Source organism: Thamnophis sirtalis, unplaced genomic scaffold, assembly GCF_051295495.1.
Source record: "Thamnophis sirtalis isolate CommonGarterSnake01/CBP01778 unplaced genomic scaffold, rThaSir2_p1.2 scaffold_10, whole genome shotgun sequence".
Classification (NCBI taxonomy): domain Eukaryota; kingdom Metazoa; phylum Chordata; class Lepidosauria; order Squamata; family Natricidae; genus Thamnophis; species Thamnophis sirtalis.
The window spans coordinates 70,818,909-70,845,658 of NW_028261390.1; the positions used below are offsets into that span (position 1 = coordinate 70,818,909).

The following is a 26,750-nucleotide window of genomic DNA, read 5'->3' on the forward strand; positions in this document are numbered from 1 at the left end:
GAGAAAAAGGAAGGAAGGAAAAATGAGAAAGGAAAAGGGGAAAAAAGAAAGAAGGAAAAGAAATGAAGGGACAAGGAAGGGGAGGGAAAAAGAAAAAAAAGGATGGAGAGAGAAAAAGAAAGGAAAAATGAGAAAGGGAAAGGGAAAAAAGAAAGAAGGAAAAGAAATGAAGAAGGGACAAGGAAAGGGAGGGGAAAAGAGAAAGAAAAAAGGATGGAGAGAGAAAAAGGAAGGAAAAATGAGAAAGGAAAAGGGAAAAAAGAAAGAAGGAAAAGAAATGAAGAAGGGACAAGGAAAGGGAAGGAGAGAAAAAGGAGGAGGGGGAAAGAAAGAAGAAAGGGGAGGAAGGAAGGGAGAGAGAAAGAAAAAGGGAAGAAGAGAGGAAAAGAAAGTGGGAAAGGAAAGAAGGAAAAGAAAAAATGAAGGGAAAAGAAAACAAAAAGGAAGAAGAGAGCACAGTCTCTTCAGAAACTTTTCAAAAAAGTAAAATTGCTTGTAAAACGGTTGCTGAGAGTGTAAACATATCTAATTTGTAAAGTCCCTGCTTCTCCGTTAACAATCCCTGTCCAGGGGCCAAAATCTAAAGCAGCAAAGAAGTATTTTTATTCCAGTCCCAGAGCCAGAAGAAAGTCCAGATGGCCATAACAAGATTATCACAGCCGCCTTTCCACCTAAATTAAAAAATAAGGTGGAAGCGAAATTACATTGGTGTGGCTTCCCTCGGGGTCTTTTTTTTAAAACACATTCTGCAAAGACCCCCCTTCCAGAACATTAAATTTTCCCTCTGGTCATCTGATTTAAGCGTCTTCTCTTTACCCTGAATTGTTGCATCGTTTCAGACCCTGTAAATATGCTGGAGGGGAAAAGGCTAAAAAAAAAAAAGGCTTTTGACAGTGTTGAGTGGAATGTTACACACACATATTTTGGACCGCGAGGAAAACAAAACCACAAGCCCTGGGTTTCAAAAGACCCTCGGTTTTAGCCAACGTTTCACCATTCTCCCTAGCAGTGGTGCTCCCCAAAACACACAAGCCAGGGTCCTCCCCAAAAACGACGCCGGTGTGGTCCTTCCTCTCCCATCAATTTTGCTCTTTCATGCTGCGTAGAGGTTCCACTAGCTTGTTATGCACGTGCATTAAACCTTGAGGATAAAAGAAAAAAACAAAACCGAATCTCCCATTAGTCATATTGCTAGTTAACGTTATTTCATTCGTTGCACGTAATACGACTGAACCCAAAACGTACATCGCTAAGCGAGACATTGGTTAAGCGAGTCTTTCGCCTTTCTGGGCCATACTGGTTGTTAAGTGGATCCCTGCGGTTTTTAAGTCAGTCACACGGTTCTTAAGTGAGTCTGGCTTTGCTCATTGGAAGGGAAGGTTGCATACGTAAGTCACAAGACCATGGGCACGCAGCAACGGTCGTAAGTGTGAAAAACGGTGCTAAGTCAAAGACGGAAAGTCCCTGAAATACTGTCAACCTTACTTATTTTCTCGAGATCAGTGTTTCTCAACCTATCAAGAGCCGAGGTGGCGCAGTGGTTAGGGTGCAGCACTGCAGGCCACTTCAGCTGACTGCTATCTGCAGTTCGGCGGTTCAAATCTCACCGGCTCAAGGTTGACTCAGCCTTCCATCCTTCCGAGGTGGGTAAAATGAGGACCCGGATTGTTGTTGGGGGCGATATGCTGACTCTGTAAACCGCTTAGAGAGGGCCAAAAGCCCTATGAAGCGGTATATAAGTCTAACTGCTATTGCTAACCTTGGCAACTTGAAGATGTCTGGACTTCAACTCCCAGAATAGCAATAGCAGTTAGACTTATATACCGCTTCATAGGGCTTTCAGCCCTCTCTTAAGCGGTTTACAGAGTCAGCATATCGCCCCCAACAACAATCCGGGTCCTCATTTTACCCACCTCGGAAGGATGGAAGGCTGAGTCAACCTTGAAGGAAGGAAGGAAGGAAGGAAGGAAGGAAGGAAGGAAAAGGATGGAGAGAGAGATAGAGGGAGAAGGAAGGAAGGAAAAGGATGGATGGAGGGATAGGGGAGAAGGAAGGAAGGAAGGAAAAGGATGGAGGGAGGGATAGGGAGGAAGGAAGGAAGGAAGGAAAAGGATGGAGGGAGGGATAGAGGGAGAAGGAAGGAATAGCAATAGCAGTTAGACTTATATACCGCTTCATGGGGCTTTCAGCCCTCTCTAAGCGGTTTACAGAGACAGCATATTGCCCCCAACAACAATCCGGGTCCTCATTTTACCCACCTCGGAAGGATGGAAGGCTGAGTCAACCCTGAGCCGGTGAGATTTGAACCGCTGAACTGCAGAAAGCAGTCAGCTGAAGTAGCCTGCAGTGCTGCGCTCTAACCACTGCACCACCTCGTCATTCGCTGGCTGGGGAATTCTGGGCGTTGAAATCCGGACATCTTCGAGTTGCCAAGGTTTTGAGAAGCATTGCACCCATGCCCAGCTCCTCCAAGAGGACAACACTCACCTTTGAAATACTTCACCGTTTTAACCCGGAGTTCTAACGTGGCGTCTTCATCGCAGACGAAGATCGTATGGGGGTGCTGTTGAAAGGCAGACACCGTCCACATGTGGTTGACCCCTTCCTCGATCGCCTTGTATAAGGCGAAGGCTTTGTGGGCCCCCGTGATGAGGATCATGACCTGGGAGACGAACGGAGCAGAGTCAAGGAGATGCCTATGAAAGCAGCACCCTCAATCTCAAGAGAAGATATACTAAGCCCAGAGGTGTCCAACCTTGGCAACTTCGAAGACTTGTGGTCTTCCGACTCCCAGGAATTCTGGGAGTTGAAGTCCACAAGTCACAAAGGAAGCCATATGGTTCCCCCACCTCTGACATAGAGATTTAGTATTGGACTAAATCTGGTGCTGCAGTGGCCTAGAGGTGGAGCTCTCGCCCCGCCCATCAGGAGGCTGTGGGTTCGAGCCTAGGGAGAGGCAGATATTCCTCTCTCTGGGCACAATGAGAATATCTCTGCTGAACTGTTCTCACCGAGGCTTCCCAAAAGCGGGCAGCAAACTCTTTCTCCTATAACCCTTTTAAAATAACCCTTTTATTAATTGACTCTGAATTCTGCTCCTTCACATCCAGCAAAGTCTTTCGAGGGAGGATTTACAGTCACAGACCTTATCTGGCTTGGAGAGCTGCCAGGCTGATATCTGCAGAACTTGGCAAGGAGTCTCGGAGAGTCACAAACCAATTAAGCGAACTAATGGTCTCCTGCAAACTCCACTCCCCTTTTGCTCCTCTTTTATCTCCTCTGGGAGGGGCCATTCATCGTCCACCTGTTGGCCTTACTCCCAAGTCAACCCCTGTTCTTTAACTGTTCCCTTCGTCTGGCAGCTCTGTGCATGCACACACTGGGAACAGGCTCCAGCTGTTCTTCTGCCTCACTGATGTCTGACTCCGAAGGCAGCTGATAACTGTCAGACATCCTCAGCCCCCTCTCTGCCTCCGACACAGAGCCCTCCTCCGAGCCTTCCCCAGCCCCCAGGACTGGCCCAGGTTCCTCCCCAACCTCCTCCCCGGCCGAATCTGCTGCCAGCTCTGCTGGCCACAACGTGAACAAAACTCCACATTGGCGACAGGGAAGGGCATCCGGCCATTAAAACACTCTGCTAGCTCCATTTCATTGCCCAGACTCCACCCCGGGGTCGTTAAATGGCGATTTATAATACACTAATTCTAAAGGACGCGACTTATACGGCACTCCAGTTTTCGGATACATTAAAGGAAAAAATGCAAGTATAAAGACGTTATGTTCTTACTTCCCGGGCATCCATGACCGTTCCCACGCCAACCGTCAACGCCATAGTTGGAACCTTCGATAAATCGCCGTCGAAGTATTTTGCGTTCGCCAGGATGGTGTCCATGGCGAGTGTTTTCAATCTCGTTCTCGATACCAAGCTGGATCCCGGCTCGTTGAAAGCGATGTGACCATCTGGACCAATTCCTTGGGGGAAAAAAGCCACAAACGACAAAACCACACCCTTGATTGTGAACGCTCTCGATACAGGGAGTCCTCGACTTACGACCCACCACGGAGCCCCAAATTTCCGGCGCTAAGCAAGACCATTGGTTAAGTGAGGCCTGCCCAGTTTTCTTAACCGCCGTTGTTAAGTGGATTGCTGCGATTTGTTAAGCGAGTAACCTGTTTGTTCAGGGAATCTGGCTTCCCCGACTTTGCTTGTCATGGGACCCCCCCCCCCGGGACGCTGCAACCGTCGTAAATATGAGTCAGTTGCCAAGCCTCTGAATTTTGATCATGTGACGGTGGCAACCTCACAAAAATCATGTGAATAACAATGCTGTCGCTTTTTCCCTGCACCATTGTAACTTTGAACAGTCACGAAATCAAGGTGGCGTTAGAGGTGGAGCTCTCGCCTCACAATCAGGAGGCTGTGAGTTCGATGCTAGGTAGAGGCAGAAATTTCTCTCTCTGGGCATAATGAGAATATATTGAATTGAATTGAATTTTCTTAAAAATGTCATTGTTAATTCTAATTCTAATATATTCTATTTAATTCTTTTTAACTTCTGTAATATGTTTTTTTTTTAATGTTGTATGCCGCCCTGAGTCCTTGGGAGAAGGGCGGCATATAAATCTAATAAACCAAACCAAACCAATATCTGCTGAACAAAACTCCACATTGGCAACAGGGAAGGGCATCCGGCCATTAAATCTTGTTATTGTTGTTAGTTGCGAAGTCGTGTCCGACCCATCGCGAACCCTTGGACCACGTTCCTCCAGGCCTTCCTGTCCTCTACCATCCTCTGGAGTCCATTGAAGCTCACGCCGGCTGTTTCATTGACTCCATCCAGCCCCCTCCTTCTCTGACGTCCCCTTCTTCTTCTTTTGCCCTCCATCGTTCCCAGCATGAGGCTCTTCTCCAGGGAGTCCTTCTTCCTTCTCATCAGGTGGCCAAAGAGTTTTGAGTTTCCTCTTCAGGATCCGGCCTTCTAAAGAGCAGCCAGGGTTGATCTCCTCTAGGACTGACCGGTTGGATGGCCTTGCAGTCCAAGGGACTCAATGCAAGAGTCTTCTTCTCCAGCCCCAGAGTTCAAAGGCCTCCATTCTTTGGCGCTCAGCCTTCCTTATGGTCCAACCTTCACAGCCATCCATTGCAACTGGGAAAAACACAGCCTTGACTAGACACACTTTTGTTGGCAGGGGGATGTCTCTGCTTTTTAGGATGCTGACTAGATTTGCCATCACTTTCCTCCCCAGGAGCAAGCCTCTTTTGATTTCTTGGCTGCCGTCCCCATCTTGGAGCCCAGGAAAATAAAATCTGTCACCACCTCCATTTCTTCCCCATCTATTTGCCAGGAATTGAGAGGGCCGGATGCCATGATCTTAGTTTTCTTAATGTTGAGTTTCAAGCCAACTTCTGTACTCTCCTCCTTCACCCGCATCAAGAGGCTTAGCGCGGGGCAAACTCACTTGACAAGTGTCTCACTTAGCAACATAAAACACTGGCTCAAGTCTGGCCATAAGTCTTAAGACTACCCTGCATTATTTTATTCCTCATTGAATGATAACTTAAATAGCACCTTGTGCTAATTGGATTACTCACTAATACTTTCCATTTTATTTTTATTTTATTTTTTTTGCTTAATAACCCCCCCAAAAATCTCACCTCCAACGAACAGCTCAATCCCTCCAGCTTCTTCTATTTTCTTTTCAAAGGCGTCGCACTCGGCTTTCAGATCCGGCGCGTTCCCGTCGAGAATGTGAGCGTGGTTTGGATCTATATCAATGTGCTTAAAAAAATTGTTCCACATGTAAGAATGGTAGCTCTCTGGATGATTCCTCGGAAGCCCTGGAACCAAAGCAGACCGGTTTAATTTCCTGGAACTCAAAAATAATAATAATAATAATTAAAGGGACGTGGAATGGATTGAAGCATGCAACTCTGTCCCATGTTGAATGAACACCGGTATTTGGGGAAGGATTTGGGTCTGGCTAGCCTAGGGAAATGGGACGCAGTGGCTAAGACGCTGAGTTTCTCGATCAAAAAAGGTCAGCCGTTCGGCGGTTCGAATCCCCAGCGCCGCGTAACGGAGGGAGCTCCCGTGACTTGTCCCAGCTTCTGCCAACCTAGCAGTTCGAAAGCACCGTAAAAATTGCCAGTAGAAAAATAGGAACCACCTTTGGTGGGAAGAGAAGAGCGTTCCGTGCGCCTTCGGCGTTGAGTCATGCCGGCCACATGACCACGGAGACGTCTTCGGACAGCGCTGGCTCTTCAGCTTTGGAACGGAGATGAGCACCGTCCCCTAGTGTCAGGAACAACTAACACGCATGTGCAAGAGGAAACTTTACTTTTAACTTTTTTAGTTTAGGGAAAAGAAAGACTAGGAGGGACATGATAGCAGTATTCTAATATTTGAGGGGCTGTCACAAAGAGGAGAGGATGAACCTATTTTCCAAAGCAAGACAAGAAACCATGGATTGAAACTCATCAAGGAGAGAAGCAACTTAGAACTGAGGAGAGATTTCCTGACAGTGAGAACAATTAACCAGTGGAACAGCTTGCCACCAGAAGTCGTGGCTGCTCCATCCCTGGAGGTTTTTAAGAAGAGGCTGGACAGACACTTGACTGAAGTGGTCTAGTGTAACCTGCTTGAGCAGGGGGCCGGACTAGAAGACCTCCAAGGTCCCCCTCCAGTCCTGATTCTGACAGACAACAACAACAACTTACCTACGTATTCATCCATGTTGAATGTCTTCACATATTTAAAAGAGAGATCTCCTCTTTTGTGATAGTCTATCAGCTTCCGGTAGCATCCCAAGGGTGTGCTTCCTGCGTCAAGCAAATGGTTTCATTATGCACTAAGAAAAATGTTTTGCAATTCGAATTGCAAAAGAGATGGGTCGATCGCAAGTCCGCTTATAATTACTGTATTTTTTTTTCCATTTTTATTCGGAGTATAAAACTCTCCTCGTGTCTAGTTGTTCTGGGGTGCAGTGCCCTATAGCAGAGATGCCGAACCTTTTTGCAAACACCTGCCAAAATTTTGCATGCATGCGCGACGGTGTGCTCCCATGCCCCACACCCACAACGCAATGCTCCCTGCCCACTTGTGCATGCCCAAGGGGATCAGTTTTTGGCTTCCAAGGGGCCGGGAAAAGTTTCCAAACTTCCAGTTGGCCAGTTGGGCCTGGTTTTTTTGCCCTTCACAGGCTCCGGAGGCTTTCCCGAAACCTGGGGAGGGCGAAAACAGCCTCTCCCAGCCCTCCAGGTGGCCGAAAATCACACTTGCCATGCTTTGTTTAGCAGAGTGATGGCTTTCAGGATGGAAACTGTCCTTGTGTCTAGTTGTTCTGGTGTGCAGTGCCCTATAGCGTCGTTTTGAGGGGAGAAGTTGAAACAATTTACGTCCAGGATGCGAGGGGGTCTGTAGATATTTTCACAGCCCTCGTTCCGACAGGCGTAGTATACAGATAAGTCACTGGAAGGACCTGTATACGGCACGAATCGACGCATGATCCAATTCCTAAATTTAATCCAGATTTTTACTCAGGAGAGAAAAGCACCAGGTGAGTGAAACTTAGCCACTAAACCCAAGTAAACCATTAATTCCTCCTTATCTTCAAGAGCAGTGTTTCTCAACCTTGGCAACTTGAAGATGTCCGGACTTCCACTCCCAGAATTCCCCAGCCAGCGAATGCTGGCTGGGGAATTCTGGGAGTAGAAGTCCGGACATCTTCAAGTTGCCAAGGTTGAGAAACACTGTTCAAGAGCAAAAATATAGAACAGAGACAGACAGACAGACAGACAGACAGACAAAGGGACTCACCTGTCGGTAAGCCAAGGGTGAAATATCGGCTTTCGTTGGGTTTGAACTGAATGATGCAGTTGCAGATATATTTTGCGGCCCATTCGCTGGCCAAATCATAGTTTTCTAGGATTACGAGCCTCATGCTGTTTGTGAAACAGCCGTCCCGAAGCAACACACACACACACACACGCACAACGGATGCTGTGGGAGAAACCAAGCCGGACGGTTATTCAAGCAAGCATGTTTTGGCAGAGACAACACTCCTGTTGGGGCCTGTCGGCTCTGCAGAGCTGGCTGGAGAATTCTGGGAGTTGAAGTCCACAAGTCTTAAAGTGGCCAAGTTTGGGAACCACTGCCCTAGAACAAAACAGAAGCTTCATATGGATGAAGTGTGAATTTCCTTCCTCTTTTTAAAGCCTCAGCAAATAAATATCACATTTTAAAAGGCTGCAGCTTTTGTAACAGAATAGAAACATACCAGAAGGGATACAGACTTCAAACTAGATTATTGCTGAAAAAGGAAGAGAGAAAGGAAAAAAAAACCACACCTTCCATGGCCATCTACATCAACCTCTGTCAAAAAAATACCATGGCGCCAATTGCAGGAAAAGGTAATTCATCCAGTCGGAAGGGACCTTGGAGGTCATCTAGTTCAACCCCCTGCCCAAGCAGGAGAGACCCTACACCGTTTCTGACAGAGGACAGCTCAAGTCTCTTCTTGAAAGCCTCCAGGGATGGTAAATTAATTAACAGAGTTGGAAGGGACCTTGGAGGTCATCTAGTCCAACCCCCTGCCCAAGCAGGAGATCCTACACCATTTCTGACAGGTGGCAATCCAGTCTCTTCTTGAAAGCCTCCAACGATGAACCTCCCACAACTTCTGAATAACAGAACGACAGAGTTGGAAGGGACCTTGGGGGTCATCTAGTCCAACCCCCATGCCCAAGCAGAAGACCATTTCTGACACAGGGCAGTCCAGCCCCTTCTTGAAACCTTCCAGGGATGAAGCTGCCACCAGTTCAGAAGTCAACTTCTGTTCCATGGGCGGATTGTTCTCACTGTCGGAAAATTCCTCCTTGGGTCCAGCTTGCTTCTCTCTTTGGTTAGTTTCCATCCATTGCTTCTTGTCCTTCCCTTCAGCTGCTTTGGAAAATAGCTTGACCCCCACCCCCACCCCCCTCCTCTCTCTGGCAGCCCCTCAAATATTGGACCACTGCTATCCTGTCTCCCCTGGTCGTTCTCTTCACTAAATCCAGCCATGCCCGGTTTCTGCAACCCTTCATCCATTGACCCACCTACCCACCCACCCACTCACCAAGCCCCCAGCCAGGATTTCCAAGCTTCTCCGCCCGCATTAAGGATGCTTATAAAAGCCCAGTCACGCTCTCACCACTCCACCCCAATAGAAAAAACCCCGCAGCCCCACTGCCTCTCCAAGGCTCACCTGCCCGGGGAAATCCTGCAAGGGAGGGCGGGGGGGGGGCAAGACTTCCGGGATGAGCCTCGCCCACTCCAGCTCCTCCGCCCCGCGCAAGTCGAAGAGGCTGCGCTGCGCTGCGCTGCGCTGCGCTCCGCGAGGGTGGGAAGAAAGGAGCGCCGAAGGAGCCAGCGCGCGTGCGCGGGACGGGACAGCGACTCTCGCTCAGGAGCGTTTGACTGGGCTTTTAGGAGGCGGTTGCGGGGCTCGTTGGGGAGAGAGTGGGGGAGAAGGAGATGGGAATGAGAAAGAACGGAAAGGAGGGAAGGTGGAAAAGGCAGGAAGGAGGAAAAATGGAAGAAAGGAAAAGGCAGGAAGAGAAAGGGGAAGGTAAGGAGGAGAAAAGGAAGGAAGGGAATAAAAGCTAAGGAGGAAAAATGGAAGAAAAGGGAAAGTTAGGAAGAGAAAGGAGAAGGAAGGAGGAAAGAATCGAAGGGAGAAAATTAAAGGAAAAGTTAGGGAGGGAGGAAAAAATAAGATGAAGGAAAGAGAGAAAGAGGAAGAGAATAAATTGAGAGATAGATTAGATAGATAGGTAGACATGTAAATGAGTAGACATTCAGACAGATAGATGATGGGTGGATGAAGGATGGATGGATGATAGGTAGGTGGATGGATGGATGATAGATGGATGCATGGATGATAGATTGATTGATAGGTAGGTAGGTAGGTAGTGGGTATATGGGTATGTAGGTAGATAGATGATTGATAGATGGATGGATGATAGACAGGTAGGAATGTAGGTAAATAGGGGGTAGAAAGGTAGATTGACGGATGGTAGGTAGGTAGATAGATGATAGATAGATAGATAGATAGATAGATGATAGATAGATAGATAGATGATAGATAGATAGATAGATAGATAGATAGATAGATAGATAGATAGATAATTGATAGAGAGTCTCATAGATAGACAGACATAATAGATGATTTGATGGATTAGGTAGGTAGGTAGGTAGATGATAGATGATAGATAGATAGATAGATAGATAGATAGATAGATAGATAGATAGATAGATAGATAGATAGATAGGATAGAGAGAGAGAGAGAGAGAGAGAGATAGATAGATAGATAGATAGATAGGATAGAGATAGATAGATGAGATAGATAGATAGATAAGATAGATAGATGATAGATAGGTAGATAGATACATATAAATAGATGATGATGATGATAGATAGATGATGATAGATAGATAGATAGATGATAGATAGATAGGATAGAGATAGATAGATAGATAGATAGATAGATAGATAGATAGATAGATAGATAGATAGATAGATAGATAGATAAAAGACTGTGAAAGAAGGAAGGAAATTGCCCATACAATTAAGGTACCCATAAAGTTTTGTATTCACGTAGCTATTGGTAATACCAATTAGATCCTTAGTTCTACTCCATGGAATTTCTTCACAGAAGACCAAAAGTTTACATATTTTATCCTCATCAATGATTCTATTAAAAGAGCATCTCTTAATGCAACTCGTTGCCTGGAATGGCAAATTGTTTCTTATTTTCTTCACCTAGTGGATAATTTACATCCTCTACTAAATGTGGGGTTCTGGGGGAAATCAATGTTAACAGCTAAAGGAAGACCTGAAAAATTGGTTAGCGTTGAATCGGGTGGGTTGTTGGGGATCGGCGTCACATGATCAAAATTCAGATGCTTGGCCACTGACTCACATTTATGACGGTCGCAGTGTCCTTGGAGGGAGGGTGTGTCGTGTGATCCCCTTTTGCGACCAGGCAAAGTCGGGGGGGGAGCCGGATTCACTTAACAACCAGGTTACTAATTTGATGAAGGCAGTGATTCACTTAACAACTGTGGCAAGAAAGGTCATAAAATGGGACAAAGCTCACAGCTATTTTTCCCCCCACTTAGCAACATAAATTCTAGACGCGGTCGTTAGAGAGAGGATTACTGGCTACCAGGAAGGGAGCCACCTGCCAATCAGGGTTGCTGGGCTTAACAGCGGGCTGGACCCGCGGTTTCATTTTTCTCTCCAATGTTATCCCGGTTTGTTGTTCGTTTAACTTTGGCTTGTCCAGATCAAGGTCTCTCTCCTTGCGAGCGCTTGGCAAACTTCATCTCCGGCAGGCAGGGGGCGCGCGCGAGTCCCGTCCAGGCCACGCGCGGCTCTTCCCCGAGTCATATTTCCCGAGGATGGGCACGCGCAGGAAGCGGAAGTCCCTCCGCAGCCAGCCAGAGAAAGAGAGCCGCCGGCGCTAGAGCGGCCATGCGCTCGGTGAGCTATGTCCGCCGGGTGGCTCTCGACTTCGGCGGCAGCCTCTTCCCGCGCGCCGTCGCCCTGGGCGACGCCGACAACGACACGGTGGGTAGGAGGACGGGCAGGGGGGGGGGAGCGGAACGGAGGGAGGCCTTTGGCCGGTCTCTTTATCGTCTGTCTCTATGGTTCCCTATCTCTCTCTTATCAATATCTCTATCGTCTCTATCTCTATATGTCTATATCTGATGTAGAGGTAGAAATAGAGATATATCTATCTCGCTATATTGCAACTATCAATATCATCTATGTCTCTCGCCTGTATATATAGAGATATATACATATATAGATGTATCTGAGATATATGTACATGTCATGTACGTATCTGGTATAGAGATATAGATATGGATACATCTGATGTATGTATGCATGTATGTATCTGAGATATATATCTATATCTATATCTGATACATATATACATATATGTATGTATATATCTGATCGCCAAGACACTTCCAATTTTATGCGGGAGAAAACCCGAATAACCAAAGACATATACATACATACATACATACATACATACATACATACAGAGAGAGAGAGAGAGAGAGAGAGAGAGAGAGAGAGAGACGCACTATCAATATCATCTATTTCTGTCTCTTCAAATATATAATAGAAATAGAAGTTAGAAAAGAGGAGATATAAAAAAAGGAAATGATAATATAGAGGGAATTCTTTTTTTCCTAAAAGTTAATTTTTCTTTTAAAACAAACATTTAATCAATCACTGTGTCATCTGAGTACAATTTATTTCGTTATCATCTATCTTTATATTTCTATCAAAATCTATTTTTAGATATTTCTATATATAGCAACTATCAATATCATCTATGTCTCTATCCTCTATATGTCTATCTATCTATCTATATCTCACCTATCAATATCGACTATATATCATCTGCATGTATATATCTATCAATATTTATATATCTATATCATATCTCTATGTATATATATGTTTGTGTGTGTGTATGTTTATATATATATACATATATACATATATACATATATACATACATACATATACACATACACATACACACACCACACACACACACACACACACCACACACACACACACCACACACACACACACACACACACACACACACACACATATATATATATATATATATATATATTTGTGCTTATCTATCTGTCATGATGGACTCTTGTGACAGATGATGGAAGCAGTTAGCTTCCTCCCATAATTGGGGCTTACCAGGGGTTGTAAAAAATCTAATATCTATCTAGCTATCTATCATCTATCTATCATCTATCTATCGACTATATAATTTGTCTTTATCGTATGTATGTATGTAGGCATGCATGCATGTATGCATACATACATACATACATACATACATACATACATATATATATATATATATATATATATCCTATCAATATCGACTATATAATTTGTCTATTATCTGTATGTATATATCTATCAATATTTATATCGCTAGAATAAACATACATACGTATATACACATACACATAAAAATATCATCTTTCTGTCATCTGTTGTTATATCTATTTTTATATATCATATCTCTAGAATCTTTATATATGTATGTATGTATGTATATATAAAATATCTATATCATCTATTTCTATCATCTATTTCCATCATTTCTGCCCGTATCATCTATTTCTATCTAGCTTCTATCTATTTGTAGCTTCTGTCCTTATCACATTTAGGAACTGCTGTCTCTCTCGCAGTGGGATTCTGGGCAGTGTATGAATAAGCATCCCAGATAGACAGACACATTTTCTTGTTGCAGAGGTTTTAATGAGGCTATTCTGACATCAAATTGTTGAGCCTGCGTAGCTGATTCCATCTCACATAATTGGAGGTTTGTAGTTAAGAAATAGCGGGGAGGCGGGGGATGAAGAATGAAAAAAAATGAATAAAAAGTTTGAATAAATTTTTTTTTTAAATGTTGAATTTTTTTAAAAAAAGAAATTTTGTTAATGTTTTCTTTTATTTTCTCTCTCCAGCTGAATGAACTGGTGGTTGGAGACACTAATGGGAAACTGTTTGTATACAAGAATGATGACAGCCAGCCTTGGACTTTGCGATCCTGTCAAGGAATGGTGAGTGAAAAATGAAATCTACCGTCAGTGCTGTTTACAATCTGATACTTCCGTCGCAAGATTACGCTAAGTAAATCCTCTGCATTTCTAATTTTGTTTTGTTTTTTTAATCCGTTGCTTCAGCCCAAATGATTCTCAGAGGAGTTTGCCTGAAATTAATTAATGAATAAAAGACAATTTGAAAGATGTAATGGGAAAGAAAAGAAAGGCTCACCTTTATTGCCTTTACCTTGCAATATTTGTAGGTTTTATGTATACTGCACTGATTTGTGTAACCTCTTCTTTATCCTTGCTTTGCCATGAAACTTCATTTTAATGTACGCTGATCAATGCACAAAGTGACAATAAAGTTATTATTCTGTTCTGTTCTAATTCTTCATTATTCTATTCTACTCTACTCTATTCCTGTTCTATTTCTATTCTAATTCTTCATTCCTCTATTCCAGTGCTTCTCAACCTTGGCAACTTGAAGATGTCTGGACTTCAACTCCCAGAATTCCCCAGCCAGCATTTGCTGGCTGGGGAATTCTGGGAGTTGAAGTCCGGACATCTTCAAGTTGCCAAGGTTGAGAAACACTGCTCTATTCTACTTTACTGTTCTGGTTTTTTCCTATTCTATTCTATTCTGAATTATCTATTCTACTCCATTCTATTCTCTATTCTATGCTGATTTATCTATTCCATTCTATTCTAATCTAATCATATTATATTATATTCCTGCTGTTTATTTTTGGAAGGGGGAGCGAATCAAATCAATGCTTTCCCTTTTCAGCTCACCTGCGTTGGCATTGGAGACATCTGCAATAAAAAGAAGGTAACTGCATTTTTTTTTTAAAAAAAAACCCTCCAAATTCTGTGTGTGTACATGTGTCTTTAAGGGACACAGTGGCTCAATGGCTAAGACTCTGAGCTTGTCGATCAGAAAGGTTGGCAGTTCGAATCCCTAGCGCCGCGTAACGGAGTGAGCTCCCGTGACTTGTCCCAGCTTCTGCCAACCTAGCAGTTTGAAAGCAGGTAAAAAATGCAAGTAGAAAAATAGGAACCACCTTTGGTGGGAAGGGAACAGCCTTCCGTGCGCCTTCGGTGTTGAGTCATGCCAGCCACGTGACCACGGAGACGTCTTCGGACAGCGCTGGCTCTTCGGCTTTGAAACGGAGATGAGCACCGCCCCCTAGAGTCGGGAACGACTAGCACATATGTGCAAGGGGAACCTTTACATATACGCAACTCAGAGTTATAAATGGACTTTCTGTGTTCCATCCCAGAGCTTTATCCAGACTTTCTGGTTATTCCTGTTATCTTTCAGAAGGTTTTGAAACCACCTTTACGATCAAACCTCCTTCGTGGCCCAGCCACCAAAGCCGATGAAGTCAACTGCCATCACGAGAGTCTTTATGATGGCACCAGTTACCGATACCGGGTGGATTTTCTTGCTGCAGAATCAGGATATGAAAAACAAATGGAGTCTAGAATTGTTTTTATTGTTTGTTTTCTGAATGAAAAGCTTCACTTAATTTGCCCGGTGCTGAATCTAGCTGGCTACCCCTTACTTATTCAGGCTTTTCTTTGCCAGAATTTGGTTGTTGCGGTGAGTGCCGAAGGTTGGTTTCATCTCTTTGACCTCACGTCTCCTTCAAAGCACGGGGATCCGCTAGGCCACCACGAGCTCCTGAACCGAGATGATCCAAAGCTGGCATTTAAGCAGCACATCCCAGCCAACACCAAAGTGATGCTGATAGATGATATCGGTGAGTAGATGCTCCCTTTGAACAGAAGCGATTTTCTCCTCATCCTCCTCCTTCTTTCTTTCTTCTTCTCCTTCTCCTCCATCTTCTCCTCCTCCTTCTATTCTTCAGTTGTTCTTCAGTTCTTTTCCTTCTCTTACTTCTTCTCCTCCCTTTTGTGTTCTTGTTCTTTTGTTTCTTCTTTTTCTTATTCCTTCTTTTGTTTCTCTTCTTTTGTGTTTTAGTGTTTCTTATTGTTTCTCCTTTCTTCTTTTTTCTTCTCCTCCTTCCTTCTTTTGTGTTCGTTTCTCCTTTTGTTTCTCCTTTTTTCTTCTTCCTTCTTTTGTTTCTCTTCTTTTGCGTTTTAGTGTTTCTTGTTTCTCCTTTTTTCTTCTTCTTCTCCTTTTCCTTTTTTTCTTTTTTCCTTCTCCTTTTTTCCCTTCTCCTCCTCCTCCTTTTCCTCCTTCTTCTTTTCCTTCTTTTTTTAATCTTCTTTTTCTTCTCCTCCTCCTCCTTTTCCTTCTTTTTTAAATCTTCTTTTCCTTCTCCTCCTCCTCCTTTTCCTCCTTCTTCTTTTTTCTTTTTTTTAATCTTCTTCTCCTCCTCCTCCTTTCTCTTTGAAAAAATGAAGCTAAACTCTTTGACTAGTAGAACAAAGCTTACAAATTATAGTTTACCATGTAGCTTTCTTTTGAGTTTTAAAGAAATTAAAACCTAATTTTAATTAACCGCCTTGGGAATTAATTTGAGCCAGTGGGATAGAATTAAGCACACCCGCTTCAGAAATCATGTCCTTTTATTGCAAAAAAAAGATCTTTATTTTTCGTTCTGTCTTATACTAAGATTTTGGAAAACGAATAAGGGTCTTGGGCCACTGATTGAAAAATAAACGATTATCGGAGGGCACAGCGTATGATGAGGGTTTGGGAAGACAGATTCCTTTTGATTTTCTGCCATTGGATCTTCCACAATACAAGCTTGAGCCTGCTTTGCGTTCTCCGCAGATGGAGATGGAAAAAATGAATTGGTGATCGGCTACACTGACCGCGTGGTCCGAGCCTTTCGGTGGGAGGACTCCGCGTCCGAGGGCTCCAACAGCCTCTCTGGGCAGCTGGTGCTGCTGAAAAAATGGCTGCTGGAAGGACAGGTAGGACATGAGGACAGAAAGACAGCACAGAAGTTTCATCAATCAATAAACCCAGGGAATGGAACTATGGGGAGTTAGCAGAGTTAGCTTTGCAGCTGTTGCCGCCTTAACTTCAGCTTCGTTTAGTTTGAAATTGGAAATTGAAATTTAATAAATTTATATGCCGCCCAATCCCGAAGGACTCCGGGCGGCTTACAACATACAATTCTAAAAAAAAAATTAAAAATAGAGAAGGAAGGAAAAGTTGGTGAGAGAGGAAGGAAGGAAAAGGTGGGAAGGAGGAAAAATAGAAGAAATAAAGAAAAAGGAAGAGAAAGAAAAGATCAGAAGGAAGGAAAAATGGAAGCAATAGATAAAGGAAAAGTTGGTGAGAGAGGAAGGAAGGAAAAGGTGGGAAAGAGGAAAAATAGAAGGAGTAAAGGAAAAGGCAGGAAGAGAAAGAAAGAAAAGATCAGAAGGAAGGAAAAATGGAAGCAAAATAGATAAAGGAAGGAAAAGTTGGTGAAAGGGGAAGGAAGAAAAGGAAAGAAAGAAGGATGGACAGAGTAAAGGGCAGAGCCCAGGGAGAATAGTGCTGGTAGTTGTAGTGGAAATTCTCTCGGCTGATGAGCCTTTGATTCTTTCCCGTGGTGAGGACAGGTGGATAGTCTCTCTGTGAACTCAGATGCCGATGGCTCCCGTCAGATGATGGTCTCCCAGCCAGGCTGTGGTTACGCGGTCTTGCTCTGCACTTGGAAACAAGAGCAGCAGCCTCCCACCGAGAGCGTGGACAGCTCTGCATCCGGCAGGTGAGGTAACCCAGAATTCCCAGGGAACAATGTCCACCCAGTGAGGTTCAGCTGTTACCAACCTCTTGTGGTAGTTGGGCAGCCCAAGATCACTTCGCTCTTCCCACACGTACCGCATCACAGTGCGGCGGGCATTTTATTTTCACGTCCCCCCCCCCACACACACACAAATCAGATTTGTTGTGTGTTGTCAGTGCCCCCTCCACTGAAGGACAATGGGTGGCTTCTTTAAGGAGGTGCCAACCGCCCAGATGCTGGACCCAATTGCGTCCAGTGACTGACACACGGATGTGCCGAAGGCAGAGGAGAGGAGAGCAGTGGAAATCTATGGGCCGGTCCTTGGGACGGAAGAGCCACCGCTGCTAGCGAAGCCCCACCGTAGCTCTGGGGATCAAAGGCAGGGGGCGGAGATGAATAGATGTGGCAGAGGAGAGGAGAGCAGTGGAACTCTATGGGCCGGTCTTTGGGCTGAAAGAACCACCACTGCTAGCGAAGCCCCAGCTGAGCTCTGGGGATCAAAGGCAGAGGGCGGAGATGAATAGATGTGACAGAGGAGAGCATTGGAAATCTATGGGCTGGTCCTTGGGCTGAAAGAGCCACCACTGCTAGTGAAGCCCCAGCTGAGCTCTGGGGATAAAAGGAAGAGGGCGGAGATGAATAGATGTGGCAGAGGAGAGGAAAGCAGTGGAAATCTATGGGCCGGACCTTGGTCTGAAAGAGCCACCTCTGCTAGCGAAGCCCCACTGTAGCTTTGGGGATAAAAGGCAGGGGGCAGAGATGAATAGATGTGGCAGACAACTATTAATCTCCCTGTCGGACGGACTTGTTAGCCTGCGGTGAGAGAGAAAATTTTTGCCGGGACTGCCGGCATTCCCGCGAAAGGGAACCATTTACCGTCGTGTTTGGGCGCCAGGTCAGCAGATTCTCTTTCCACCAAACGGCGAGACAATTCTGTTGTCCCGTTAAGATCTTCTGCCTTTTCTTTACGACTCTTCAGGGAAGGCCCCATCCGGGATGTCATTCTTCACCAGACGTCGGGTAGAATTCACAACAAGAACGTTTCCACTCATCTGATAGGAACCATTGGCAGAGGTAAGCGGTAGCCGTTCGATTCATCGGGGAAAAAAATAATAATGATCAGAAAATATACTGGATTTCCAGAGAGACGCAACGCGAAAGTTTCATCCCTCTGTGGCTTAGACCCGAAAGGGGGGGCGGGGGGCTCCAAACGTGGCAACTTTGTGGACTTCAACTCCCAGGATTCTCCAGCCGGACGTGACCAAATGACCTTGGAAAAAAAAAACCTCAAGAATTTCAGCTACTCCTGAACGCAGTACCACAAGCAGGGATGGAAGCAAGGCAGCAAATTGGGGCCGTGGGACGATAGGAGGCTGCGGCCGATTGTAAATGTGGCCCAGCCGACAAGCGGTCAAGCAGCGATTGCGCGACCATGCGGGTTGGCGGGACAGTCCTAAGTGCTTGTAATGATTTTCTGAGGCCCGTCGTAATTTTGCTGTCGTTAAATGAACAGTTTGTAAGTTGAGGACTGTGTGTTCTAAAAATCCTAATGGAATGGAATAAGGAATAGTAGAATAGAATAGAAATTAGAATAGAACAGAATAGAATAGAACAATAGTGGAATGAATTAAGAATAGAAAGGAAAGGAAAAATGGAATGGGATTGAAAGAGGAATAGAACAGAGAATAGAATATGGAATGGAATAGACTAAATAGAACAGAACAGAATAATAGTGGAATGAATTAAGAATAGAATGGAAAGGAAAAATGGGATGGGATGGGATTGAAAGAGGAATAGAACATAACATAGAATAGAATAGAATATGGACTGGAATAGACTAAATAGAATAGAACAATAGTGGAATGAATTAAGAATAGAAAGGAAAGGAAAATGGGATGGGATGGGATTGAAAGAGGAATAGAACAGAGAATAGAATATGGAATGGAATAGACTAAATAGAACAGAATAGAACAATAGTGGAATGGATTAAGAATAGAAAGGAAAGGAAAATGGGATGGAATTGAAAGAGGAATAGAACAGAGAATAGAATATGGAATGGAATAGACTAAATAGAACAGAACAGAATAATAGTGGAATGAATTAAGAATAGAATGGAAAGGAAAAATGGGATGGGATGGGATTGAAAGAGGAATAGAACATAACATAGAATAGAATAGAATATGGACTGGAATAGACTAAATAGAATAGAACAATAGTGGAATGAATTAAGAATAGAAAGGAAAGAAAAATGGGATGGGATGGGATTGAAAGAGGAATAGAACAGAGAATAGAATATGGAATGGAATAGACTAAATAGAACAGAATAGAACAATAGTGGAATGGATTAAGAATAGAAAGGAAAGGAAAATGGGATGGAATTGAAAGAGGAATAGAACAGAGAATAGCATAGAATATGGAATGGAATAGACTAAATAGAATAGAACAGAATAGAACAATAGTGGAATGAATTAAGAATAGAAAGGAAAGGAAAAATGGGATGGGATGGGATTGAAAGAGGAATAGAATAGGGGCCTCTCCTAACCTCTTGCATTCTTTCTTTGCAGGTTGTTCAAAGGAGCCGAAAGGCCTCGGTCTGTTTGCGCTCTGCACTTTAGATGGTAAGTCTTGATTTTCTTGGAATGAGGACGGAGACGGGGGGAAGAGATGGGGCTGTATTTAAGAAGCTTTTCGGATTGTCAGTGCAATCACAATTCGTTTTTTTGCTAAAACCAAAACCATCCCGATATTATACGCTTTCCCAAAAGTTTAAAAAAAACCGGGATATTCCTGAAGAAATAAAAAGTGCTTTCAATCCACAATTGTTGAATTATGCGTGTTCATGAATATAGCAGATAAGGAGCATTTTTTCCCCCTTCACTTGCCTAAGCTTTACATATGCCTGATTTCTTCTGTTTTTTGTCCTTCCTCCCCCCCTGCTCCCATCCCCATGTTCTAAGACCAAACCCCAACTACAGAAGTAGGTTTTGAGACTCCGGAAGGAGCTCAAATGTCTCAAGAACTAAAAAGGATTCAATTCACGTTCATTCATATCCGCGTTCCCCAACCTGGCGCCGGGAGGCAAGGGAGGGGAAGAGAGAATGGCTTCATTTGCGTGTGAGTGGTGGGCTCACCCAAGTAGGGCTGAGAGTCTTCACCGCTCACGCGAGTGGGGCTGTTATATCCCAGCCTTCGCGGAAGCAAAGAAACAGACTCCCCGCAAAGAAAAACCCTTCCTTTATTTACACCTTGGAAATTAATTGCATTCGAGTGCAGGTCCTTCAAGGAGTTAGCTGCAGCAACAGATCTTATCAGTTCCTTGCGATAATTGCAAGGCCATGAGCTGCAAATTAAGTTCTGGCAAGCAGTCTTTGTGGCACAAAACGTAATGAGCAAAACCTTCAGAAATACGAACTGTTGTCTCCTACGACCATCACTCCCCTTTCCTTCTATTTATTCCCCAGCCAGGGAGGGGCCATTCAGCGTCCACAAACGCTTTGCTTCCTGAGTCAACTCCTTGTCCTCTGTTGTTCTCCTTTCCTAACAGCTCTGCGCATACACACATTTGGAACAGGCCCCACCTGTTCTTCCTCCCCACTCATAGCAGCCTCCAAAGGCAGCTCCCTCTCTGGTGGCTGGGAAATGTCGGACGGCCCTGGCTATATCTCTGCGCCCGACGCAGAGCCTCCATCAGAGACTTCCCCAGGCTCCAGAACTGACCCAACTTCTTCCCCAACCTCCTCATTGTCCAAGTCTGCCACCAGCTTCTCTGGCAGGCCACAACAGGCTGTGTTCATGCATACTCGCCCTCTGGCCCTCCACTCGCGCAGCCCGGTTGCGAATAGGCCACTACACGGTAGTGGGCTGCGGCCCACAGGTTGGGGACCCCTGATTTATATCATCTGCCCTTCCCTCAGAATGTCCCTTGTCATCCCCGTGGCAGCCTACAAAGGGTTGAAACATTTCAAGATGCTGGGACGAGCCTGCCCTGGACTTGCTCCTCCGTGGGAGCCCTCGGGGAACGGCGGAATTGCTACTCGTCCTTTCTTTGTCCCCTTCCAGGGACCCTGAAGCTCATGGAGGGAGCAGACAAGCTGCTGTGGTCTGTCCAAGTGGACCATCAACTTTTTGCTCTGGAAAAACTGGACGTCACGGTAGGTTTTTGCCTAGCTGACCGGCACTTGGGGCAAGCAAGATGTATCCAGACACGGAAGGACTGTTAAGAGACATAACAGTCTAATTCTATTCAGTTCCCCCACTGCACCTGTCGTGGCACCCGGTTTTTGGAAATTATAGCCCTGTCCTGCTCTCTTTTAACAGCTCAGACGGTCTGATTTGCAACTGTTATAGCCTCTTACATCCTTCTCTTGCTGCCTTTGTCCCTTTTCCCGACCCAGATGTTGAGAGCAGAGACAGAGAGGGAGAGAGACAGGGAGGGCGAGAAAGAGAGGGGGAGAGAGAAGAAAGGGGGGGGAGAGAGGAGAAAGAAGAGAGACAGAGAAAGGGAGAGAGACAGAAACAGAGGGAGGGAAGGGGAGAGAGATGGCAAGAAACAGATGGAGGGAGGGAGAGAGGAGAGACAGACAGAGAGAGGAGAGACACAGAGAAAGAGGGACAGGGACAGGGAGAAAGAGGCGGAAACGGCAGAGTGACGGAGGAAGAGGAAGGGAGGGAAGGAGAGACAGACAGGGAGAGAGAGAGAGAGACAGAGAGACAGGGAGGGAGGTAGAAAAAGAGACGGGGGAGAGAGAGAGAAGGGATAGAGGAGAAAAGAGAGAGGAGAGACAGACAGAGACAGTGAGAGAAAGGAGACAGAGGAGAAAAGGGGAGAAAGAGAGGCAGAAACGGGAGAGACAGAGAAAGAGGGAGGAAGAGAGAGAGAGACAGAGGGGAGGAGGAGAGAGAGAGAGCATGGCTGCCATTCAGACAGACGGCTTCTTTCTGAGAAAGTTTCCCACACTTTCAGGGAAACGGTTACGAGGAGGTGATCGCTTGCGCTTGGGATGGACAGACGTACATCATCGATCACAACCGGACGGTGGCCAGGTTCCAAGTGGATGAAAACGTCAGCGCCTTCTGTGCCGGTGAGCAAATCCCTGGCCGTTTTCTAACTCACAGGTCCGAAAACTCACACACAGACACCCCAGGACCAGAAGGCCTCCAAGGTCCCTTCCAGCTCTATTCCGATTGATTTGAGGATTTGGCTAGCGTGACTTCTTAAGACAGGTCCACCCTTGATTATAAAGGAATGGGCCATTCCCCCCCCCCTCCCAAACTTTACATCCTCGGTAGAAATTACTTCCCAGGAGAAAGAAAATGCCTTTGCACACTGCCAACCGCTGTGTACAGTTGAATTATGGGAGATTAATTCTTTCCACTCAGATTCTTCCCTAAAATGCTCTCTGTTTCTGCCGAAGAATAAAAACGCTGCCCCTTGTTTTGGCGACTCTTGTAGACCGCCTATATCAGTGATGGCGCATCTTTTAGGCAAAGTGCCCAAACCCAAAGGCGCACACACGTGCCAGACCGCCGGAAACCCGACAACCAGCTGGCTGAGCTGGGGGGGACAATGCGCCTGCCCAGATGGCTCTGCGTGCCACCATCACAGACTTTAACCTATTTCTAGGTTAAATTACCATATTGTTCGGAGTATAAGATGCTCTGGAGTATAAGAGGTACCTAGCTTTTGGGGAGGAAAACCGGGGGGGGGATCTGCCTCCCAGCAATTTGCTTCCTTGCAGCAAACGACCTGTTTCAGCACAGCCCAATTAGCACAAGCAGCTGATTGTCAGTTGGATCAGCCTCCCAACAATCAGCTGTTTCAGGCTGCAGGGATTGCCATAGCCTATTGCCGCCTCAACACACCCCATTTTCGGCCTCTGCATCCCGTTTTTGGCCTCTGCGTGCCCCTTTTCCCGCCAGTTCCATGCGGCAGGGATTGGAATGGGTGGAATATGGGGCGTTTGGAGGCGGAAAGCAGGGCGGGCTTGCGGAGGCTGAAAACGGGATGCTGAGGCCGAAAACGAGGCACCCACAGGCAGCAATAGGCTGTGGCAATCCCTGCAGCCTGAAGCAGCTGATCGTTGGGAGGCCGATCCAACCGACAATCAGTTGCTTGTGCTAATAAGGCTGTGCTGAAACTGAAACAGGTTGTTTGCTGCAAGGAGGCAAATTGCTGGGAGGTAAGAGGCCAAAGGGTGGCGGTCGCTGGGTGGGCGGGGCTACATTTGGTGTATAAGACTCACTCAAATTTTCACCCTCTTTTATGAGGGAAAAAAGTGCATCTTATACTCCCAAAATACGGTACACATTTGCCGGTGGCCTCTCAGGATTTGAAATGTCGTTTAGGGATTTAAAGCAGGATTTAAAAGTGGTTGGATGTTTTCTGGCGGTCCTCTTCTTGACTTAACCATGGCGTCATCTCCCTCCAGGCTTCTATTCTTGCAAAGGAGACCATAACAGCCCTTGCCTGGTCTACGTCAGTTTCAACCAGAAGATCTACATCTATTGGGACGTGCAGTTAGAAAGGATGGAGTCCACCAATTTGCTGAAGACGCTCGAGAATAATTCTGAATGCGGAGAACTCCTGCTTCGGCTGGATATAGGTAGGTTGGTAAGCTTCTTTGCGGTTGTTTCTACCAGGGTTTCACAGAGCAACTATCCGGTGTATGCCTTCCAGAGAGCGGGAAGTAAGATTTAGGATTATTCCACGTATTATTAGAGCTTGTTCTGAACCAGCCTTAGCGGAACCCGACTCCTTGTCATTAAAAAACCCTCTTTATTTATCCCTTGTGAATTAATTGCATTCACCCACCGAAAAGTCCAGGCAATAGTCCAAGGAGTTAACAGATCTTATCAGTTCCTTGCAATAATTGCAGTCTTTGTGGCACGAAACACAATGAGCAAAATCTTCAGAAATACGAACTGTTGTCTCCTACGACCACCACTCCCCTTTCCTTCCATTTATTCCCCAGCTTTGCTTCCCGAGTTTACTCCTTGTCCTCCGCTGTTCTTCTAACAGCTCTGCACATACACGCATCTGGAACTGGCCCCAGCTGTTCTTCCTCCTCACTCATCTCAGCCTCCAAAGGCAGCTGCCTCTCCGGTGGCTGGGAAATGCCGGACGACCCTGGCTCTATCTCTGCGTCCGATGCTGAGCGTCCATCAGAGCCTTCCCCAGACTCCAGAACTGGCCCAAGTTCCTCCCCAACCTCCTCATCATCCAGGTCTTCCGCCAGCTCTGCTGGCAGCTGGCGGGCCAAAACAAGAGGTGTAATATCAACCATCAAAGATCTAATGGAAGAGTATCAACATCCTGGCCTTGTTCTTGAAGGCTGGTTTCCTGGACCGTTAACGTCTTACCTTAACGTCTATTTGTGCAGAGATGGTTATTACTCATGACCATAATTGAACCTAAAAATGTCTCCTGCTAAGTGAGTCCCATTTTACCCCCTTTGCTCGCGACGATTGTTAAGTGAATCACTGCAGTTAAGTTAGTAAGGGCCCCTAAATGAATTGTTGTAAGTTGGGGACTACCGGTGCTTTTCCTGGGTGTTATGCACAGCGCCCCTCTTAAGTAACACTGTATCTTCTTCTTTGTTTTCATAGCCAAAGATGACGTTTCAGCCGTCAAGGATCTGATTCACAAGACCTTATACTTTCCCAAGAAAGCTGTTAAGTAGTCTCGGCGCGGAAGAAACTCCATCGCCAGCACTCTTGATATGCTTCGCCGGGCTCCTTAAGACTCCGATGTCCTGTGTTCCAGTCCTGCCAGGGCGTAATCAGGAACGAGCAACTTGCAACGGAAGTTTTACGAGCCCTGGTGGCGCAGTAGTTAGAATACAGTATTGCAGGCTGGCTCTGCCCACTGCCAGCAGTTCGATGCTGACCGGCTCAAAGTTGACTCAGCCTTCCGTCCTTCCGAGGTCGGTAAAATGAGGAGTCAAGATGGTTGGGGGCAACAGGCTGAGCCCGTAAACGGCTTAGAGAGGACTGTAAAAGCCCTGGGAAGCGGTGTATAAGTCTTAAGTGCTATTGCCAAGATATGCTCCCTCTGTCCTTAAAAGCCGAGAGGCGCAAGGTTGAATATATAAATACGTATGTGTATATATGTAAACATGTCATTAGGATGAATCTTGTGTTGTTACTTTCTTCCCCTTGGTCTTTAGTTACGGGTTTTTAAGGAAAGCTTCAATAAAGAAAAGTCGTGACCTCGTTCAGTTTGTAACGTTCCCATTATTCAAGATGTTGCTTCTATTCCCAGAAGCACGCAGGGCAAGAAAGAATGCAGGAGGTGCTTCAGCAGCTGGCATCTACTTTGTGGGGGATTCTGGAGGCCCTTAAACTGGATTGATGGAGAGACTCGGGGCAAGGATTGATCTACCATATTTTTCAGCATATAAGACACATCGGGGTATAAGACGCAGCAAGGTTTTGAAGAGGATTTTTTTTTAAAAAAAATTGCACTCTGCAAATCTCCCAAAAACGGCCCATTTTTTCGCAAAAACGCCCCCCCCCCTTTTTAGACATGAATAGCCTTTAGGGAGCTTGCAGAGTGCTTGGGGGGGGACCAAAAACGAGCAAAAAATGGCCCATTTTTTGTAAAAAAAAAAAAAAAAGGCAGACTTTAGGAAGCTTATAGAGTGCTCTTGGGAGACTGGGTGGGGGGGTGTTTTGCTCATTTCTGCCCTCCCCAGCCCCCAGGAGCTCTCTAAAAGCTTCCTACAAGTTACGCATGGCCATTTTGGTGAAGGGGGCAGGGTTTCGGGAGGCCAAAAATGCTGTATTCAATGTATAAGACGCACCCAGATTTTCAGCCTCTTTTTTGAGGGGAAAAAGGTACATCCTAACACTCCGAAAAATACAGTAGGTTCGGGAGTTTGGGGCCACCTGGAGCCAGTTGATGTCTGGGTTCTATTTTCCAAAATCACAATAGTAGCAATAAACGTAACCGCTCCATCGATGAAGCACCCACAACTTCTGGTGGCAAGCTGTTCCGCTGGTTAATTGTTCTAACCATTAGGACGTTTCTCCTTTAATTCCAAGTTCCTTCTCTCCTTGATTAGTTTTCGTCCGTCGCTTCTCCCTGCCCGCTGGCGCTTTGGAGAATAGGCTGCCCCCCTCTTCTTTGGGGCAATTCCTCAAATACCGGAATACTGCTGTCATGTCACCCTCTAGTCCTCCTTTTCTCTGGAGTAGCCATGCCCAGTTCCTGCAACCGTCTCCAGGCCTTTAATCATCAGTTGCTCTTCTCTGCACTATTTTTTCCAAAATCTCAACATCTTTTTTTGTGGTGTGATGTGCCCAAAAGTGGATGCGGTACTCCAGGTGTGGCCTTACTAAGGCTTTATAAAGCAGTACTAATACCTCACTTGATTTTGATTCTCTGTGCCTCTGTTTATACAACCAAGGATTG

General features: G+C 45.5%; 2 protein-coding genes across 4 annotated transcripts; one reads left to right on the top strand and one right to left on the bottom strand.

Annotated features, from left to right (window-relative positions):
* Window positions 1-875: 875 nt before the first annotated feature.
* On the bottom strand, window positions 876-8,156 carry GNPDA2 (glucosamine-6-phosphate deaminase 2). The gene is made up of 6 exons (XM_087724851.1): window positions 7,818-8,156; window positions 6,719-6,820; window positions 5,657-5,839; window positions 3,788-3,972; window positions 2,488-2,662; window positions 876-1,141 (listed from the first exon to the last, which is right to left on the bottom strand). The coding sequence occupies exons 1-6, from the start codon at window positions 7,939-7,941 to the stop codon at window positions 1,080-1,082; spliced, it is 831 nt and encodes a 276-aa protein (XP_087580977.1). The 5' UTR covers window positions 7,942-8,156; the 3' UTR covers window positions 876-1,079.
* Window positions 8,157-11,483: 3,327 nt separating this feature from the next.
* Window positions 11,484-25,550, top strand: ITFG2 (integrin alpha FG-GAP repeat containing 2). Of its 3 annotated transcripts, XM_087724854.1 has the most exons (13): window positions 11,484-11,610; window positions 13,349-13,420; window positions 13,566-13,661; window positions 14,434-14,475; window positions 15,220-15,409; window positions 16,390-16,532; window positions 17,172-17,320; window positions 18,318-18,412; window positions 19,903-19,956; window positions 21,398-21,489; window positions 22,302-22,419; window positions 23,767-23,940; window positions 24,944-25,550. In XM_087724854.1, the coding sequence occupies exons 3-13, from the start codon at window positions 13,659-13,661 to the stop codon at window positions 25,015-25,017; spliced, it is 1,134 nt and encodes a 377-aa protein (XP_087580980.1). In that variant the 5' UTR covers window positions 11,484-11,610; window positions 13,349-13,420; window positions 13,566-13,658; the 3' UTR covers window positions 25,018-25,550. The 3 variants fall into 3 exon arrangements, with proteins under 3 accessions (XP_087580980.1, XP_087580978.1, XP_087580979.1); XM_087724852.1 differs by lacking the exon at window positions 13,349-13,420; XM_087724853.1 differs by lacking the exon at window positions 13,349-13,420 and having other exon boundaries at window positions 15,235-15,409.
* Window positions 25,551-26,750: the final 1,200 nt, after the last annotated feature.

Excerpts from the sequence above, each read along its gene's own strand:
- GNPDA2 (XM_087724851.1), bottom strand. The coding sequence starts at position 7,941 with ATGAGGCTCGTAATCCTAGAAAACTATGATTTGGCCAGCGAATGGGCC. Across the intron at positions 5,840-6,718 it reads CAACATGGATGAATACGTAG|GGCTTCCGAGGAATCATCCA; the intron begins GTAAGTTGTTGT and ends CTTTGGTTCCAG. Across the intron at positions 3,973-5,656 it reads GATTGAGCTGTTCGTTGGAG|GAATTGGTCCAGATGGTCAC; the intron begins GTGAGATTTTTG and ends TTTTCCCCCAAG.
- ITFG2 (XM_087724852.1), top strand. The coding sequence starts at position 11,515 with ATGCGCTCGGTGAGCTATGTCCGCCGGGTGGCTCTCGACTTCGGCGGC. Across the intron at positions 13,662-14,433 it reads TGCGATCCTGTCAAGGAATG|CTCACCTGCGTTGGCATTGG; the intron begins GTGAGTGAAAAA and ends TTCCCTTTTCAG. Across the intron at positions 14,476-15,219 it reads ACATCTGCAATAAAAAGAAG|GCTTTTCTTTGCCAGAATTT; the intron begins GTAACTGCATTT and ends TTACTTATTCAG.